We start from the raw sequence: 15,130 nt of genomic DNA, 5'->3' as shown, positions 1-15,130 counted from the left end.
GTATATTTTTATTCTTAAAATAGGTAAAAGAATTAGCTGCATGTTTCTTACTATTCTTTAAAAATTTTCGTTTATGTATATTGTAATGCTGCTACTACTAATGCCACTTTGTTTTCTGCTTGACATATGAATGTATGGATTCAGTCATCAACTATCAGTCCTACAGCTACCTAATTGTGTTAGTTAACTTTAAGAAAATTTGCCAGCAGGCCCTCTAAACTTACTTAAATTTTCCTAAATGAATACCCAGCCAAATCTCTTCATTTTTAAGGGTTGTGTCAACAGTTATATAACATCCGGCTCGAGGTCCCCATCTCAAGAACTCAGAGTCCTTACAAATCTCAGAGCCCATTACCTGCCTGCCTCTAGGGTCTCCAGGAAGCCTTGGGCATTTTCCTTTAGCTGTAAAGTGCCTGAAAATGAATGAATTCTCTCTCCAAAGTCTGACTTCCCTGTCTTGGAATTAGAAATCAATTTCATTTTTCCCTACAGTTATTACTTAATGTTCCAGAGGCAGTCCCATTAATCATTCTTCATCATTGTTCATATCGGCTCCCATGCGGAAACAGTGGCCCCGGGCAGGCTTAGCTTACTGGGTCTCCTGTCCTTTGTCAGCCAGATACGGATTGGAATAACATTCCCGAGTCCTCAGTCAGAAATCACTTGGTGAGAATGGCCATTCTGATGTGACAATTAGTCACATCTCTCGATACGAAATTGATTTGATTGGTTTATTCTTTTTCAACACACAAAGAATTGCCCAAACTGATTAACACTTTTTCTATTTTACTTCCTTACAAACAGCAAGACAAAACCAACATTTCAACTTCTTTTTTTTCCCCCCCATTTCCTTTTCTTTCAACTGTAAATGTACTTTCCTCCCTTCCTCAGTCATCACACATGAGCGTGGTAATTATTACAAACGATCTGCCTTTTCTTTATTTGCTCCTTCATTTGTCTTTAGCTTTGTGTATAGTCTTGACAGTGACAGTTTTTTGTGCATTTTTTCCTTTTATAGATTGTTTAATGACTAGATTATTTCATTTCCATCATTATGCATCCTTTTATTTTAAAACTCATATACCAAGCTTTCCTTATTTTTTTCTTTCCATGAGGATGTGCAGTCATTAACATATTAGACATGGAGGGGCAAGAAGCATTTCAGTTACATTTTTTGGATTTGTTTTATTCCATTTCTTTCATTTTGAAGAAAATTCTGGTGGACCCAGTGTTTGCAACCGTTGTGTAAATGAATGAATCATTGATGTGTGCAGGAGTCTCCCTGTGGCGTTTCTGTCTTGGACATACTGTGGCTTTATGGCTGCACCAGTGGGTGCACGGGAAAATCAGTGGTTATCGGGGCGGTGGGGGGCTGTGACTGGCTGAGTCTCCTCGTGGCCAGGGGGCTTTGCCAGTTGCTTTCCAAATATTGAGAGATCTGCAGTTTTTACTCTATTCCCTTGAAAACATCACACATAAAAGACCTTCTTAACATAAAAACTGTTTTTCGTCCTCGAGACTGAATTCGAAGAGCAGTAGAAACAGTTGCAAACTAATGTAGTAACACAGTAGCTTCTAAAAGACGTGATGTGCTATGGTAATAAACGAGGGATGAGATTTTTGAAAAGGACCTAGTACATCAGCAAGGCTTTAGAAATCAAATTGTGCTCTCTGAATACTCGGTCTTGCCTTTATCAAGAGGCCGATTGATAAACAATGGGAATTCAGTCGTTCTATGAATAATATACTACTTCCCAAATTGAGAACCCCTGGAGCAACTCTGCCTTTTGGCACATTTTTAAAAAATTTCTGTGACATGCCCATTCTTTTGTTTAAGGTCTACAGAAGTTAAGAAAAGTTTATACCCTCATAGGTGAAGGAAAATCGATCATTCCTCCCAGAATCCATAGAGAAGGTTGAAAAAATCTCAATCTGTTTGAGGCCCAAACACTATAAACTCAGCACGGAGAAAAATAATCTGACACTCTAACTTTTCTCCATCCTAACCAGCGGTCTCTATTAGGACAGATCTCTTCCTGATGATGAGAAAATAACCATAAATTGCATAGCCTTGGAAAATATTTAATTTATATGTACCTTTTTGATACCTACAACCACCAGTGAGATATTGTCCCCATTTTATAGATAAGGACGCTGAATGATGGAAAGGGTATAAGGCTTGTCCAGTATCACACAGTGAAATGGCAGGGTAAAGACTGAAATGCAGACCTTCAGCCTCCCACTGTTACCAATTCCATGAGCCAGTCCCTTCCTCCAGCTTTTATCTTCCGGGGGCTTATTTTGTATGTACCATATTGGTTAGGTGGTATTTTTTGCTTTTTTACTTATTGCTCATTCCTCCCTTCAAAGACACTAATCTACTGCCAATTTTTGCACTTAATGTTGAAGTTGTAAAGTCACTTTGGAAGTTTGAATGGTTAAACGTGATACTCCTAATTTTGTATTGAGATACCCTTGGGGGATACATGCCTTTCTAAGGTTTGTACGTGAGGATTTCAGTCTAATGATTTAACACTCCTTTTTCCACGGCTGTTACCATCATGCATGTTTGCGAGTATTAATATCCCTTCTTCCTAAATTTCTCCCATTTCTACAAAGCCTGGACCTCCCACTTGTTTAAAAAAACAAAAACAAAACCGAAAACCAGTTTTCCGTGGCAGGTGTGTTTAGTAGATTTGTGATGTGCTCAGTGTTGTCCTCTCTGTATCTTTTTAGCCCTTTGTGTTTTCCTTTAACATATAAGGAAGTTCAAAACCAAAAACCTATATGAATATTTAATATTTCATTCCATCCTTGGATTTTTTTTTTCTCAGAACCATTAAACCTCATTACAAAGTCATTATGAGCTTGAAAGTGCAATTTTTCTTCTTTCAAACTTCTTGGAATGTAGTAGGAGAGATCTTATTTTATTTTTTGATGCTTTTGCGGTGGTCCTAGACTTCATCAGCAAGATGAAATCTTGAAGCAGATCTCATTCTGCAGAAATTGTTTGATTTTTAAAAATTCTGTACAAAGCATTAACTACCAATTAACCTTTCTAAATTTCCATCTGTATCTGGTAATGTGCTGAATCGAGGTTCTTACTAGGCATGTTTATAGTGACCTCATCAAGTCTGTATGAAGTTGCAGCAAAAGAATTAATTAATTCATTCATTCATTATTAATCAAAACAATAATCAACACAATCTCTCAATATTGGCTATCCTAATTTTTTGTTAGTAGTTACTTAGTGCTTTAATTATTTATTGGCTGTCTCCCACCCCAGATTTGCAGAGTCTGACACTAGTTCAGCTTACCCTCTGAGTTCTGACTACACTGCTCTACCCTTCCTCCGGGTCAAGTTTCTTTTCAAGAAAAGCCTGTGATGTTAGTTCGTGGCACTAAAGAGATTTTCCTACATCCCTGCCCAGTTTTTAAACAGTAAAGCACTGATCAAAATTTGAGTGGCTGTTATGTGCTAGACGCTGTCCTAGGCATCTGAGTTCTTTATGGGCTCGGCATTGTGTAGACAGTCTTGTAAACAAATAATTTCAAAACCCATGATCTGTGTGTATGAGTGAACTGAGTTGAAGTACTTAGCTGCCAGGCTCATGGGGTAAGGATCACGGTAGAGGTAACAGATGGCCTGAAGTAGGTGTTTACCTGGTAAATAAGGAAGGCAAAGGAAGACATTTCAGTGGAAGGGAGCCGCACAGGCAGGGCTTAAGGTACAAGGCATGACAAAGAACATCACTGACCTAATATGGCTGGAGAGAAATAAACAGACTAGAAGAGAAAGATAGTTCATGGGACACTGTGAAAGCCTTTTATGCCATGCGGAGGAATTCCGTGCTTTCTTTCCAAGGCCACGGACAGTCATTATGTAAGTAACACGTCCATAGTATTCCATGCTGTGTGATGGCCCACGTGGCATTAAGTTTCTAGCATCCACTGTTCTGACCAGTGACATTCAAGGGCGTAAGTGACTCATTCCTCAGCTAGCATGCCAAGTAGACCCTGTGTCTTGCAAAGATAGCGAGCAGCATGATTTCCTTCGTGGAAGTTGGGAGCCCTGAGATTATGATGTTCAATGATAGATTGAGGGAATTTTTGAGAGTCTGTTTTTCATAATTACTGTTAAAGGAATCCATCTGTTTCGTGGGAGAGTGTGGCAATTAGATTGCCTACCAGTGCTGTGGGCAGCGGTGTGTACGATGAATCCCCTAGGCTGAAGGCAGGGAGATCCGTCAGGGTGTCGGTGGATGGAATGGGTGAAGAACAGTAAGGATTCCGGTTAGAGGAATGGGAGCTGAAAGGCAGTAAGAGGTTATAAGAGAAATAATCTGCAAATCCCATTTGAAAGCAAAAGAATGTCTTCCTCCATAGCTGACAGGTCCTTTAATTCTGTTATCCATGGGACATACCTAATTTATCTCACGTGTAGTGGTCGTTTTTGCTGTCTTGGGATCTGAAAGAGGAGTACATTTTATGCACTGGTGTCAAGTCGAGTGCACGGCATATGTGGATTACTTACCACTTCCACAATCCACTGGAAGTCTGTGTTTTAGAAACCTAGGTTTTTTGAACCTATGACTTCATGTCATTGAAATGTCACTTTTATTCCTATTGTGTGTTGCATATCTCAGTGCAATTGTACTTGCTCAAACCAATCTTATTCTCCCAACAACCCTATAAAGTAGTTAGCTCTGGAGATTGTTAATTGCCTTATCAGAATGATGAAACAAAGGCTCAGAAAGGTGAAGTGACTTTCCCAAGGCCATATAGCTTGAAGATGGTTTTCCTTGGGTTCTAAAATTGATAAAAACAAGTAGGAGTTCACAGTTTTAACTAACATAGGGTCCATGTAGTCAGTGATTGTTAGCTAAAGATCTTACCGGTCACTGATGTGAGCTTTAGGAAGTGTAGAAACTAGAGCATACTGGACTCAGACCATGTGATATTGAAATGACCTGTTCATTGCCTGTCTTTTCCATTAGACTATAAACTTCAGGTTCAGGCTTGTGTCTGTCACTCCTTATGTGCCAGGACCTCACAAGGTGCCTGGTGTGTAGATGACACTTAATGAATGTTTTTTGAAATTTACTGGACTCAAACCCTTAACTAGCCAGTAGCTATAGGACCTTCATCAAGTTACTTAACTGCTCATTTGTTTACTGAACCACACGATGGGATTCGTGTAACCCATTTCATAGAATTATTGCAAACCTGAGATGAAATGATGAGAGAATATATCTAGCACAATGCCTAGCACACTGTAGTCACTAACTAAACGTTACTTGTGAATCCATTTAAAAAATTGTGTCCTTTGTCAGTTGAGTGGTAGTATAATTTAAGCAGCCAGTTAAACCATTTAAGCCGTGACAGTAAAATCACCCACATGGAATCAAATACCTGACTTTTCACTATTTAAAAATATTTTTATCTTAATCTTTCAGTTTTGCCATTGTACAAAATAGATATTTGAGTCCTCTGAAGATCAGTGATCAAAACTATTTCTTCCATGGTTTTGGCAGGGTGGAGGGCGGTGGGGAAGCACTCTTGAGTTCCAGTTAACAAGCTTTTGTAGGGAGTTCTTTGATGCAGCCAATCTTCTATTTCATGCTATTCACCGATTCAGCTTTCCATTATTGGAGATGTTGCCATGAAAAGACCTTATAACAAAGAGGATCTTAGTCTTCTGGTCTATTTATCCTAATTCAGTTGTTTTTATATAGGTCGTCTTTTCACTCATCACATTCATTTTTTTAAACAATTATTGATAACTTTTAGCAATTAATAACAATTAAACCCAGCCTCTCTAGGTCACAGCATTGAGCTCTGTCCATGGATGTTTTAGGTAACCAATAAAACAAACACTTAAGCAACCCCTTTATGTACTTTTCTATTAATTAGATAAACCAACTAGTGAGTAGAACAGTGACCTTTAAAAATAATAGATTTTTGAAGGGCTGTTGGGTGGCTCAGTTGGTTGAGCATCCAATGCTTGGTTTCATCTCAGGTCGTGATCTCATGGGTTTGTAATATCGAGCCCCACATTGGACTTCGCACTTGATGGGGAATCTGCTTGAAGATCTCTCCCTGTGGCCCTCCCCTCAGTTGCTGTCTCTCTCAAATAAAAAAATAAATCTTAAAAAAAAATAAAATAAATGAAAGTGATTAGATTTTTAAAATAAGAACTAATTTTACTGGTAGCTTGAATAAAGAAAGTCTACTAATATTATTTCCAAGTGAAAATTTATGTTTTTGAAAATATTTTGGCCCCCTAAAATTGGCTTTTCAGAAATATTGAACACGTTTAATAATTATGTTCAAATCACCATATTCATCACCTAGGCATGTTGTTCCCATCTTTATTTAGTGTTCTTGCCACTGCTACTAATAATTGTAACCTTTCCACAATTTCTAAAAATGCTTCCACAAATTATAAAGAGCCAATGAGGTAGTGCCCATGTTCTCATTTCACAGATGAGAACAGTAGGGAACACAAAACCATCTCGTCATCAGCAACAGTATTGAAACTCCCTTTATTATGGTATTAGAGATCATAAGCCCCTTATAATTAAAAATGAAACCAAAGGAACGCCCTTTACCACATTTGCATTCGACCATCACGTAGCTATTACAAAATATTTTAAGAACGTCAGAGCACTTTCAACTACATTTTACTCCATTTCGTTATGTTACTAATCTCGGTTTCCATCTTACAATGGAATTTCTTTTGCATACATCACAAAATAGACGGTTGGTCCTGTACCTTCTGCAGACATAAAGCCATCATCCATCTCTGTTACTGTACCACTTACATGCAGCATGGGGAATGGCAGCATTTTAATCAGATAGTAATGTGTCCGTTAGGCAAGAGCACCCCAGTTTATACCTCATATCCCCTGATGGTAAATAAAGGCTTGGCCGCCCCCTCCCACTCTCCTCTTCCCATTGTTCTGCTGTGTTCAGCGTGTTCCTATGTAAGTGAAGTTACTTGTATGTGTTTCGGTATGTCATGAAACTACTGTGCATGCAGACAATGAATACAGCCTTATGTCATAAATCAGTGTGCATGGTGCAGAGCATTTCTAGGAACACAGGTAGACTATATATATTTTTTTTTTCCGTTGTTAACCTCTCTGAGGACTTTCTATCAAGGGTTACTTATTCCACATTGAGTATATGAACATTGGAAGTACCTGGTCTATTGATGCAGTTTTCTAGAACAAAAACCATTTTAGATGGGCTCGCAAGGAGAGAGTCAATAAGTCTGTGTAAATAGCTCATCATATTTTGGTTTAAATATTATGTTAAAGACTCTTCTGATTCAAATAGTTCACAGAAAGATACTGAGTATCATCCGGGAAGAGTTCCGTTTATTAGCCTAGACTGTTCTCCCTTTCTTTGCTATCCTGCCATGAATGTAGACACTGAGGAATGGGCTTATCAGCCATGGACTGAGAGTCACAGCAATGCGCACTTAAACTTGAACTTGCCACACGACTATCTGTATGCATGGTGATTTTAGTTTGGTCACCAAATATCATATCTTGCAGGGAAACCAGGACAGTGATTTTATGTACTTTTTTTAATGTTTATATTAGTTTTCAAAATGGTTTTGCTTCCTAACCCTCCCATTATATGAAGCCTCTCACTTTGAAAGTCACAGACTACAGACTGGTAAGTCCATCAGCTCTCTGTCCTTATAATCATTCATAATTTTAGTTAAAGTAAACACATGGTCATTGCATAGTTTTCTTTCTTGGCCCAAAGTATTTCCAGTCTGAAAAGTTATTATCATTTTTTTTCGAAGACATAAATGCATCCATCCACTTGCCGAACAACATTTTTGTGTCATTTTGATTTCTGAACAACACATTTAGATGCCAGAACGTACACTCATAACGTTGAAAATTTTTTCACTGACACTCTATGCTTTTGAAATCAACTTTCATTTGTGTGGTGCCGTTTTTCTGTTTGTTTCTTTCTTTGTGTTTTTGCTTTCAGAGTGACTTGTGATCAAGATACATTTTGATTGAAATGTAGGTGAAATATCTGAACCCTTTTCTGAGGTGTCGTGCTTGCCCCATAGAGAGAGTTGGGGTTTTTTTGTTTTGTTTTGTTCTGCTTTGTTTTTTGAAAGGCGAAAGATTTATACGATCTGAAGAGAAACCAGATTACTTTTGTTTTGTTTTTAAATGATGCTTCTGTAGCTCTGAGCTAGCCTTCTTTTCACCTTTCCTGCTTCGTTTCTACTCACAGAGCATGAGCCACCAAAGTCTTTCTTTTGGTTTGGTATTTAAAATTAGGTCTGTTCGCCAGTTCTCTCTCCTCTGCAAGTAATGCTCCAACCAATGATGTCTCTGTATCCGATTTTTGAAGCTTTTACTTTTTTTTAAATCCATAGGCAAGCTAATGAGACCATTAGTTGAAATGAATTAAGAAACATTTTCTAGTCATTTATAAATTCTATTGTTATTTACAATTTCTTATTTCTTATTCTTTAAATAAAAGAAACTCTTGGTCCTGTTTTCCATATGCATTGAATGCCTTTGCATTGAATCACTTGGTCTTACTCTGGGAACAAAGGAGACTTAACTTTGGTGTTTTTAAGAGATGTAGAGATCATTCCTAGACGCACCTTATCCCCCAAAAAAAGAAAAGAAGAGAAAAGAAATGTTTAAACCTTCAGGTTGTTTCTAAAATGTTGCCAAACCCATGCTGCTACTTTTAACAGAGAGAAACCTGAGTTTTAAGATTCAAATGTTCTTTTCTGACAAAGAAAAAGTACATCTATCTGCCAAGCGCATGATCGAATGAGCTTCAGATAGAACATTGGCTATGATTTGTTACTGTTTTTGGTTCAGAACAATGCTAGATCAACCTGCAAGTTTTATGGAGGTGGGGAGAGAAGGGGAGGGACAGGCCAGGGTAGTTGATCATGTCTGATTTCTCTGGATTTTCTGCAGGAGAAAAGGTTCTCCAGGATGACGAGTTCACTTGCGACCTCTTTCGCTTCCTACAACTGCTTTGTGAGGGACACAACTCAGGTGTGTGAGACCCCAGGCTATGAGATGGTACCAAGGAATCAGGATTTTGAAACCAGTCAACAAGCAGCCCTGAGCCTTCTTCAGTATGCTCAGTACATGCATGGTGACCTTTTGTGCATTGCATTCCTACTTTCAAAGTCCTTTGCTAGCCACGTCGCTTAATTTCATCAGTTGTTCTTCTGTTGAAGAAGACAAGTGGAAAAAAGAGATATATGAGATAGATAGCTACAGAGAAATACAGGGCTTTATTTCTTTTATACCTCTTCCCTTTAACTGGGGAGTCTACTTCATTGTATTACTTAGCATAATGTATTTTCCTTTGTGGTTGATATAACTAACTTTCTCACAGGTTGATTATAACTAGCTCTCTCCCAGACTCTGTAGGAAGCAGGAACTGTATCTGAATTTTATCTTCGTTTCCCAGCACTGAGAACAGTACTGAGGGACAAAGGGTAACTGAATACGTAATGTAATTACTCCATCCCAGAGGATGGAACTCCTTCTGGCGATTCACATGACCCGAGCTCTAGACTTAGGGATCAGGAAACAGACGTTAGCCACCCTGTAGACCAAAAATTGAATATTGATAGTCTGTGAAGCACCTCGATGTGTTGGGATGCCCACGTAAAACATTCTTGAATAAAGCAAGCACCATTCTTAGCCACGATGATTTTGCTGGAGACATCATTTGGTTTTGGAGTTCTTCAAATAACTCATTTTAAACTGCTGGGGAAGCTTTCGTAACACCTTTTGATCTTATGTAGATTTTCAAAATTATCTGAGAACTCAGACTGGCAATAATACGACTGTGAACATAATCATCTCGACCGTAGACTACCTCCTGAGAGTCCAGGTGCGTTGCCTTCTGTTGGGAAGAAACGGAAGGGTGGGGTGTTGAAGTGACGGGGCAGAGCTCGTAAACTGGCGTGTTGTAATGTGCTTTGATGGATCCCTAGACAGAAATTTTGGAGATACTTTGTCCTTGATCACAGCCTTTCACCAAGTCCTAGGGTGAAGCTGCTCCTTTTGTCTTTGCCTCTGATCCTGGCTCCTCTTTGGCTCATTATTTCCTTTCTATAAGTGGGAATCTTTTCCCCCCAGAGTTTTCAGCTTGATGGCATTTTAAATTCATTTTCGTTTTGCAAAGTACTTACATGCTCTGCTCCTTCTGCTACAGTTCATAGATAAATGGGGGAAGAGTATTTGGAACATTTTCAAAAGTGAGAAGGAAAGGCTTTCAAAATATCTACAATACACTTAAATTTAACAGGTAGTTATTTTCAGCTGTCCTGATAATGTGAATTAATTTTAAAATTCAGCTTAACACTCCACCACTTAAAAATCTCCCTGATATTGTAATAATCTTTCACACGTTAATAGACTGAATCTGAAAGCATAGGCTCCTAAGTAATGAGAGCCCTGTACAAATTTTATTTCCCTCATCTTATTTATAAGGCTAGCCAGATGGAGTCGTGTAAAACTTGCACGTTCAAACTTTCAGTTTCTCCCCGAATCTTTTGAGTGTGTATACATATATAATATATATATATATATTTTTTTTTTAACCTAAAGTTTCCATTTTGGAAGTAAATTACAAAAAAAATATTGCTGAAAACATATTTGTTATTTTTCAAAAATCATATCTCAAAACCCAAATGTAGTCTGCGTGCTAGACTACAGTGTGTTAGTCCTTTAACCGACTAAAATTCCTTCCAATGTAGATTATCGTTGGAAACATCTTGCTTAGAAAGGTTGATCTTGTTTATGGTTGTGTCAACGTTTTTTTAAAATTTTTTTTCGAAGATTTTATTTATTTGACAGACAGAGATCACAAGTAGGCAGAGGCAGGCAGAGAGAGGGAGAGGGGGGAGGCAGGCTCCCTGCTGAGCAGAGAGCCCCATGCGGGGCTCCATCCCAGGACACCAAGATCATGACCCGAGCCGAAGGCAGAGGCTTTAACCCACTGAGCCACCCAGGCACCCAGTCGTGTCAGTGTTTTTAATAGTCTAATCAGTTTCTTGAGGGGCATTTACAGGAACAAGGAACATTTGGGAGTTCTCATGAGGAAACATTATGGGCTTTGTTGGAGAAAAAGCCCTGATGTCTGTAACCCAAAAAACATCCATGACATGTCTAATTTTTGTGCTTACATAGTCAACATTTAGCTTTGCTCAGTGGATATGTTGATGTTATGAATCCTTATGTCTGTGAGATTCAAGATCATCAGAGACAGTTATTTTTAAAGCTAAGTTTTCTGCTTCTTCTCTCCAACTGCTATTTCTGTCTAGGGAGGACAGGTCAGTGGTAGCTTGAGGTTGTATCTTAATCCTATCACCCCTCTTTTCCAGGAATCCATTAGCGATTTCTACTGGTATTACTCTGGGAAAGACGTTATTGACGAACAAGGTCAACGGAATTTCTCCAAAGCAATTCAAGTAGCAAAGCAAGTTTTTAACACTCTCACAGAGTATATTCAGGTAAACATTTAAATATTTCTGCCTTTAATGAATAAAAATAAAAAAAGAGTCAACTGGTTACCTTTGAATTCCTTTGGAATTCTTTGGAAAATGAAGATGCCTACTTTCCTGCCATGGCCCATGTTTCCTGTGAATGACAGGAAGATTCTTAGTCAATGACAATTAAATATTAGGTTGAGATGTGATTTTATATGGTCTGAATTTGCTTTACTGTTTGGCAGATGGAGATATTATTGATTCCTTTGAGGCATGAACAAGAATGTTGACTCTCTTGTATCTCTAGGGCCTGGAATGTGTATGAAGCACTCCGTAAATATTAAAGAAAGGAGGGAGGAAAAAAGAAGAAGGGAAAGTGAAAGGACAGAGCACTAAATTACTCTTTATTGTGTTCCAGTACAAATAAGGAGTTTCATAGGATCTTTATATAAAAGAGAATAGTGAAACTTCATGTTAGAACACGTATGTGTGTGGGTACACATACACTCACATACGTATAAAATTGTATAGTAATGTATATTTCAGGTATAATTCCAATAACCTGAAAAAAATATCTTTTTTTTTTAAACATCAATTTGTTTTATATTTTCCTTAGGCTAAACTGCTAGACTTAACCTGTAGATTTTTAAAAGATTTTTTAAAGATTTTATAAAATTCTGTTTTTTTCAACATGTGAAGCTTTGGTATTTGCTAGGGGGCTTCAGCCATCTTTGTTTTCTGTCTCCGTGGCCACAATCCCTCTGAATCAGTCAGTCAGTGTGTTTGAAGTGACGTGTGCCAAGGAGAAAACAGGAGGGATACGTTTAGTTTGTTTCATTAGACTTAAACAGAATCATGTGGCCAGAAGAGGACGTAAAGCGGGCAGTAAAAATAGCAGATGGTCCCTCAGGGCCTAGCATAGGTGCAGGTGTTTACAGGATGAACATGCGTGGCCAGGGGAGGGTGACGCAGGGGAGGAGCTGCCGAAGTGGGGGGTGAGAGGGACATGACCCCTCCCCTCCTCCGGCCCCTTCTCTCCTCTCTAGTCATACCTGGGAAGGATCTCACTTTCTGTATTCTCTCCCTGGGCGGGAAAGTGGATCCTTACCACAACATTTCAAAATGGAAAAGCCACACTTGATCATTCTGAGAATTTTTCTTTAAGTCAAATAAAAGTGAAAATTTAAATCTGTTTTGGTCCGGTCACATTCCTCTTTCCTTGTCTTGACTGGCTTCCACTGCTGCCTTCGTCTTCTCACACGTCTTTTGCAAGGTATAGCCGTAGCATTCCGTGTGAATTCTCTTGTTTAAGTAATAGAATTATCCGATGACATTAGGAAGCCAGTGAATTCTATAGAAATCTGATAAAATGGTTTCTGTATCACATATGGAACTTAAATGCTTTTCTCAGTGGACAGCGAGCATTTCCTGGTTCTTAAAATAGGTGAGATTCCTAAATTAAAATAAAACTGGGAGAAACCATTAACCTCTCACTATGTACAAAACAATTTTTTTATTGAGATATACTTGAAAAAATATTGTATCAGTTTTAGGTATAAACATAATGATTTGATATCTGTATATATAACAAAATGATCACCAAACTAAGTCTAGTTAACATCTGTCACTAGGCATAGCTGCAGTTTCTTATGAATAGGAAATTTAAGATTTACTCTCATAGCAACTTTCAAATATGTAATACAGTGTTATTAACTGTTGTCACCATGTTGTACGTTACATTCCCTAGACTTATTTATTTTATAACTGAAAGTTTGTACCTCCTGACCCCTTTGCCCATTTCATGCCCTCCCCAAGCTCTGACAACTGGTGGTCTATTTTGTATGGTTATGAGCTTTTTCATTTGTTTGTTTGTTTAGAGGCTACATTTAAGTGAGATCATACAGTAATTGTCTTTCTTTGTCTGACTTATTTCACTGAGCATAATACCCTCAAGGTCCATCCATGTTACAAGTGTCAAGTTTCTTTTTTTATGGCTGAGTAATACTCCTGTGGTGTGTGTGTGTGTGTGTGTGTGTGTGTGTGTGCGCGTGTGTGTATGTATATCACATTTTCTTCATCCATTAGTAGACACTTAGGTTATTATCGTTATCTTAGCTACTATAAGTAAAGCCGCAATGAACGTAGGATTGCTTGTATTTTTTTGAGTTAATGTTTTCATTTTCTTCAGATACCTGTAAATGGAATGGCTGGATCATTTGGTAGTTCCATTTTGGTTTTTTTGAAGAACCTCCATACAGTTTTCTGCCGTGACTATAACAATTTACATTCCCAATAACTGCACAAGGAGTCCCTTTTTTCCACATGATTGCCAATGCTCGTTATTTTATATATACATGTGTATGTATATGAAATATATGTATATATTTATATATGTATATATAAAAGCATGTATATTCATAATAGCCATCCTAAAAGGTGTGAGGTGATAACCCGTTATGATTTTGATTTGCATTTCCCTGATGATGAGTGATGTTGAACATCTTGTCATGTGCCTGTTGGCCATCTGGATGTCTTTTTTAGAAAAATGTTTATTCAGGTCCTCTGCTCACTTTTTAATCAGGTTATTTTTTGCTGTTTGGTTGTATGAGTTTTTATATATTTTGGATATTAACTCTTTATCAGATACATGATTTATCTGTATTTTGTCTCATTCAGTGGGTTGCCTTTTCATTTTGTTAATGGTTTCCTTTGCTGTGCAGCAGGCTCTTAGAATTGATACAGTCCCACTTGTTTGTTTCCGCTTTTGTGGCCTTTATTTTTGGTGTCAAATAAAAAAAAAATATTGCTAAGACTTACGTCAAGGAATTTACCACTGTTTTTTCTTTAAAAGGCTTTATGGCTTTCAGATCTTACATTCAAGTCTTTAATACACTGTTTTCTTTTTTAAGATTTTATTTATTTATTTGACAGAGAGATCACAAGTAGGCAGAGAGGCAGGCAGAGAGAGGGGGAAGCAGGCTCCCTGCTGAGCAGAGAGCCTAATGCGGGGCTCGAACCCAAGACCCTGAGATCATGACCTGAGCTGAAGGAAGAGGCTTAACCCACTGAGCCACCCAGGCACCCCTCAAGTCTTTAATACATTTTGAGTTAATTTTTGTGGATGGTGTAACATAGGGGTCCAGTTTCATTCTTGCGTATGTGGTTTATGTTGTTTTCCCAGTACAATTTATGGAAGAGACCATCCTTTCCCATCGCATATTCTTGGTTTTTTGGTCATAAGTTGATTGGCTACAGATGTGTGTATTTCCTGATTCTCTTCTGTTCTGTTGATCTGCAGGTCTGTTTTTATGCCAGTTCAATCCTGCTTTCATTACTGTAGCTTCGTAGTATAGTTTGAAATCAGGGAACATGGTACCTCCGGATTTCACAGGATTGTTTTGGCTATTCAGGATCTTTTGTGGTTCCATGCAAATTTTAGGATTATTTGTTCTATTTCGTGAAAGATGCCATTGGAGTTTTGAGAGGCATTGCATTGAATCAATAGATTGCTTTGGGTCGTTTGGCCATTTCAACAATATATATTCTTTCAGTGCAGGAGTGTGGGATATCTTTGCATTTGTTTGTATCTTCTTCAGTTTCAACAGGGCCTTATAGTTAACA

The 15,130-nt window shown here is 38.1% G+C and overlaps 1 protein-coding gene across 1 annotated transcript in view; it reads left to right on the top strand.

Annotated features, from left to right (window-relative positions):
* RYR2 (ryanodine receptor 2) overlaps positions 1-15,130 on the top strand; it is a gene marked incomplete at its 5' end in the record, with an annotated part of 631,749 nt that overhangs the window by 559,716 nt on the left and 56,903 nt on the right. The window contains 3 exons of the mRNA XM_080822946.1: positions 8,976-9,056; positions 9,821-9,909; positions 11,405-11,533. Of these exons, the coding sequence (XP_080679072.1) occupies positions 8,976-9,056; positions 9,821-9,909; positions 11,405-11,533 (299 nt within the window). The remainder of the gene's footprint in view (positions 1-8,975; positions 9,057-9,820; positions 9,910-11,404; positions 11,534-15,130) is intronic.

The sequence above is a fragment of the Martes martes genome, assembly GCF_963455335.1.
Source record: "Martes martes genome assembly, chromosome: 14".
In the NCBI taxonomy this organism is placed as follows: domain Eukaryota; kingdom Metazoa; phylum Chordata; class Mammalia; order Carnivora; family Mustelidae; genus Martes; species Martes martes.
Note: the sequence above shows the minus strand (reverse complement) of the source record. Positions and strands in the feature narration are given on the sequence as shown.